Consider the following 5578-nt stretch of genomic DNA (forward strand, 5'->3'; position numbering starts at 1 on the left):
CCCCGCCGCTGTCAAGAAGCCCTCCTTCTGCATTGCAGACATCCTGCATGCCGGCGTAGGGGAGCCGGGGGCGGCTCCAGAGGGCCTAACCGGGGCTTCAGCCGCCGCCCTCACCGCGCACTTGGGCACGGTTCACCCGCATGCCTCTTTCCAAGCTGCCACCAGATCCCCGCTTCGACCCACTCCAGTGGTGGCGCCCTCCGAAGTCCCGGCTGGCTTCCCCCCGCGGCTGGGCCCCCCTTCCGGCCCCCATGCCTTCCCGCAGCGGCTGTCCCCTCTTTCGGCCGCCTATAACCACCATCACCCACAGCAGCAACAACAGCAGCAACAGCCACAGCAGCAGCAGCCTCCGCCTGCATCTCGCGCCGGCGCCTTGCAGCCCCCAACCTCAGGGACGCGGGTGGTCCCGAACCCCCACCACAGTGGCTCAGCCCCGGCTCCCTCCAGCAAGGACCTCAAATTTGGAATTGATCGCATTTTGTCTGCAGAATTTGACCCAAAAGTCAAGGAGGGCAACACGTTGAGAGGTAGGTCGTGGGAGGTAGGTTGCAGGCCTCTGGGACCACGATTCTGTCCCACCACCTGGGCCAGGAGGGTGTAGGATACCTTCAGGTGTCTTTACAATTACAGAGAAATTGATAGAATGGGAGAGAAAAAAAGAATTGTAAGAAAACTATGAAGGACTAGGTTTAATACTCACCTGCTCTATGTAAAAAATAACTCCAGGATGTTGTAAAAACACACCTTGCAGAATCAATTCATTAAAATGGTGTAAATATATGTAAAAAATGGCTATAATCTGTTTCTTTAATCATATATCTAGAGAGAAAAAACTGTATTTTCTGACAGAGAAAGTCCTTTAGGGGAACTCTCTCCCGTCCTTTAATCAGATTTCTAGTAACATTCTACACCCAAGGAATGTAGATAAACAAAACAGCTAGTTGAAGCTCCGGAGAGGAGAGAGCAGAGTGGGGCTCCTTGAGACGGAGGTTTCGGCTCTCCAGAATTCTTGGAAGGCACCTGAAAGTGATGGCTTTGGGGCTGTTCTATGTAAAGCCCTTCCTTACTATCTGCATGGACAAGGACGTGAGAGACTCACATAGGAACATTTTGCACATCCCTCTTTGGCAACTGTCTGGAGAAAGAGGTTTAGGCTCTGGGAGACTGGGGTCTCTCTTGACCTTGCTCCAGTAAAACCCAATTGGGGGTGAAGGAAAGGAGAGGAACAAATCTACTAGTGTGTGTTTGCCCAAGGTTTAACCGGCACAACTTTTCCTTTGTCCCCAGATCTCACATCCCTGCTAACCGGTGGCGGGCGGCCTGCAGGGATGCATCTCTCGGGCCTGCAGCCCTCCGCGGGCCAATTCTTCGCATCTCTAGATCCCATGAATGAGGCTTCTGCCATCCTGAGTCCCTTAAGTTCCACTCCGAGAAATTCAGTGCAGCATCAGTTCCAAGACACGTTTCCAGGTACAACAGACTTCCCCACCACCAGTGGACTGACAGTCAGAAATCACAGGACTGACGCCTAAAGGGGTGGCAGGGGTGTTGCAATATTGCAGCTGGGGCGGGAGGCTCGAGAGTCCAGAGAGAGAAATCTGAAGGTTTCTCAGCGAGCTAGCACTGGCTTCAGATTGCCCCAGGGAAGAAAGGGTTGGGAGCCTCTGGGTAACCAAGAATGTGTGTGCCTGAGCAGGTGAAGGGAGGCTTTCTCCACAATCTTTCCAGCAGAGAGGGTGGCTTAAAAATGCGGCATCAAGAGGGGCTGCTTATTAACATGTACATACTTGAGGATGACCTCAAACATGTTGGCTCTGTGTGGTTGGTTGTCTGGGTGCGTGGCACATATGAGGACACACACGCACACACAGAGTAGAAGTTTGGGACTGTCATTTGTCCGGACTGAGTCATTCAGGCCCAAAGGACATTTTCTTCTACTCTTTCTATGATGGCCACTTCCTAAGTTTATGTTTTTCCTTTGGAATTAATCTCTGAGCGCTAGATTTCTCCAGCCCACACTAGCTTTAGGCCTTCCAATTACCATCTTCAGAGCTGTAAAATTCCTTTAGAGAGGCCATTCATGTGTACACTTGGAGGGCTTCCTTGAATGGGTTTGAAGCTGACTGTTGACGCAGAATAGCTTTCAGCAGCAGGAGGAATCCCAGGCCCGCAGGCTGCAATCGGGGCGCTAAAGTGCCCTTCTGGAATCTTCTCTTTCAAATCTTCTCTTTCGCTCCTGCCTGGCGATAGGTCCCTACGCTGTGCTCACGAAGGACACGATGCCACAGACGTACAAGAGGAAGCGCTCATGGTCGCGGGCCGTTTTCTCCAACCTGCAGAGGAAAGGCCTGGAAAAGAGGTTTGAAATTCAGAAGTACGTGACCAAGCCTGACCGAAAGCAGCTGGCGGCAATGCTGGGCCTCACCGACGCGCAGGTAATCCAGGCTGACTCCTGCACACAGCACCTTGCCATCCGTAGGAGCTTACGGCCTAGGCCAGCAAGTCCCCTCCACTGGGCTGGCGGTTCGCCTCCTGGGTTCCAAACAGTATTGCGTTTCAGGAGGCTTTGTGGACTTGAGACTAGAGGCTGGAGAAGAGGGTGGGGGTGGGGGTGAGGGAGAAGGACAGAGAGAGTAGCCCATCCCCGAAGATACATGTCAACAAGCACTGCATGTTTATTTTGGCCAACAGGCGAAGGAACGCGGAGAAAGCAAATGGGCCAGGGGAGATAATAATTATGTACTCAACTGGAGTGCAGTTCGCTGTAGGAGACAGTTTATTTCAGAAGAGATAAAAACCGAAGTCTTAGAGATTGTTGTTGGGTTTTTTTCCCTCCCTTCCTCCTCCTGCTCTGGCTGCCGCTGCTGGATTGTGAAATCCCCAGTTGTGAGGAAGTGAAAATATCATTTCAAACGGAATTACTTAGCTCCAGTAGGGCGAGGAGTCGCTAGGAGAGACCACAGCCAGTCCATGTTCTAACGGCTTAGATGCTGAAGGAAATCTCGGGTGGGCAGAGGCTGAGGGACAGAAAGAAAGATTTTTTAAGAACACCCAAGAACATTTAGCAGGTTCCATTTACTTTTTTTTTTCCCCCCAAGACAATAGGAAATCTGTTGCACCTGAATTAATTTTTTTGATTATTCTGAAATTCAAGAACTGGGCCTTTTTTTTTCTCTAACTATAAGAGAGTCACCCACACAGTGGGCCTTGCTCCCTGCATTCTGACTCTCCAACGGAGAAAGCCAAACGCGGCTGCTGCTTAGCTCCCTGGTGTTGCCTTCTGTCTCCGAGTCTTTCTGGCTTCCATTACCCAACTCCCCTCTTCAACAGAGGCACACATTGGAAGAGCCCAGCCGTTTTCCACCAGCTGTGGATGTTATTTTTAAAAGGGAAGCTGGAACTTGCGTGAGCGAATTGGGTTCCCAAGGGGGATCATACATACTTATAAAGATCCTCTGCCCCCTCTCTACCCCCTTCCTCCACTTTGCACACATGTAATTCCAGCATTTTCTGAGTCCCCAAGAGGATTCCCCCCCCCAGCTGTGGCAGGGTCTCTATCTGCTCCAGAGTACAAACATGCCAAGGAAAGACTCTTCTTCTGAGAGTCCAGCACTGCCCACACTTCGCTGGAATTAACTCTTGGAACTCACTTTCCCTTTCTGCTCCCTATGATTCTCCTTAAAAAGAACTGCTCTTGCAGAGACGTGCTTTGAGTGGTAGTAAGAGAGGAGAGGACCAACCTCGAACTGGAGTTTCTAACAGTGGTTCACCATACCCTTGATATGGTGTGCAAACTCCTGAGTTTATGTTCATTTTTCTGAATGAGGAGTCCATACCTTCAAGAGGATTCTCACCGGGGTCCTTACTCAAGTGAGGTTAAGAAGCATTCATTTATTTTTTTTTATTTTTACTTATTCATTCATTTATTTTAATCTGACCAGAGAGAGAGTGAGAAAGCAAGCCACCAGGTCCAGGACTTGAACCACAGTGACTATGTGGGAGTGTCCAGCGCCTTAACCACCACGCCACCTGCTGGCGCCCAAGAAGCTTTTATTTAGAGTAGGCAACTTTAGTAGGTTGGCGTGGGGGTGAGGATCTGCGTTTCCAAGTACTCAGGTCATTTGGGGTGTGCGATTGAGAATAGTCCTAGTGTATTCTCTAGGCCGGACTCCCTAGTCTTGTTCCCGCCCCTGAGCTAGCACGGTGCTGGCCCTTGGCAGAGACGCTGCGAATGGTTAGGGTGCTTTCCCCCGCACAAGGGGGTGTATCGTAAGTGCGCACGAGTGGAAGGAGAGAGAGCCGGTGCCTCATCTCGTGTCTCTTGTCTCCCGTGCGGTGCGGCGCAGGTGAAAGTGTGGTTCCAGAACCGACGGATGAAGTGGCGGCACTCCAAGGAGGCTCAGGCCCAGAAGGACAAGGACAAGGAGGCCGACGAGAAACCGTCCGGCGGAGCTGCCGCTGCGGACGGCGGAGAGGAGCCCCAGCCGCTCCGAGGGCGAGGCCGAGAGCGAGAGCAGCGACTCCGAGTCCGTGGACATGGCCCCCAGCGACACCGAGCGGACTGAGGGGGCTGGGTCTCTACACCAAACAACGGTTATTAAGGTTTCGGCCGCCGGCGCCCTGGTCGCCGCCGGCGCCCTCGTCACCACCGGCAGCGGTGGGAGTGGTGGGAGCGGCGGCGGCAGCGGTTTCAGCTTCGGCGGCGCCAGCAGCCTCAGTTGCAGCAGCACCAGCGCGGGCAGCGCCAGTAGCGTTGGCAGCGGCGGCGGCACCTCGGAGCTGCTCCCGGCACCCCAGTCCACCCTCAGCAGCGCTCCCGAAAGCCCCGAGCCCAACCAAGTCCCGCTTGGCGGCTTATAGACAGAATGGCCCGAGAGGACCCGGGGCCCTGCGTGCAGTCTCCCAGCCACAGGCTGGATTTTGTGTCTATTTTACGTTGGCGACAGGGCCAGGACTGGGCACGTGGTGCTAAGCATCCTCAGGGGCAGTGCACCTCTTCCTTCACTGCTCTGGCTGCAGCCACACTGCCCAGTGCCAGGGGAGTTCAGTGTGTCCCACACCAGAGACTTTCATGGCCAAACGCTTCTCCCTGGACACAGGCAACTCTGAACTGTGAAGTGTTTGACTAAACTGTTCCTCCCCGTTCCAAGGGGTTGTGGCACAAAGACCTGTGGCACTTAGGAAGCCTTACACCTGTAAATAAAATGTTTACTATGGTTTGTAAAGGCTGCTTGGCTTGCTGGGGTGATGCAGTCAATAAGGCTTGGAATCTTGGCCAGGACCCTACAGCCTGGAACTGCAGGGGGCACCAGCTAGAGGTTGGGGGGTGGGGGTCGGGCTGGAGCATTTGGGGCCAGTGGCTCATCTCAGAGCCACCTTGCTGCAGAGATTGGCGTTTGGGCTTAGAGGCTTCATCTAGTCCCCAGGTCGAATAGCTGCTGCCAACTGCCACATAATGTGTGCTCTGTGACCGGGCCTGGCAGGATAACTGAACAGGTGACAGAATCTGTTAGGCCAGTGCAGCAGATGGCTTCCCCTTTCAGAGTGTAGACACAATGAATAGGTGTGCTGTTCTTGG

General features: G+C 53.3%; 1 protein-coding gene across 1 annotated transcript in view; it reads left to right on the forward strand.

The window, feature by feature from the left end:
• The window catches only part of HLX (H2.0 like homeobox), a 7879-nt gene extending 2660 nt beyond the window's left edge, over window positions 1–5219 (forward strand). The window contains 5 exon segments of the mRNA XM_006170196.3: window positions 1–527; window positions 1288–1470; window positions 2251–2435; window positions 4347–4459; window positions 4461–5219. Coding sequence (XP_006170258.3) covers window positions 1–527; window positions 1288–1470; window positions 2251–2435; window positions 4347–4459; window positions 4461–4860 — 1408 coding nt within the window. The 3' untranslated portion in view covers window positions 4861–5219.
• The last annotated feature ends 359 nt before the right edge of the window (window positions 5220–5578 follow it).

Source organism: Tupaia chinensis, unplaced genomic scaffold (assembly GCF_000334495.1).
Source record: "Tupaia chinensis unplaced genomic scaffold, TupChi_1.0 Scaffold148108_1, whole genome shotgun sequence".
Lineage (NCBI taxonomy): Eukaryota > Metazoa > Chordata > Mammalia > Scandentia > Tupaiidae > Tupaia > Tupaia belangeri.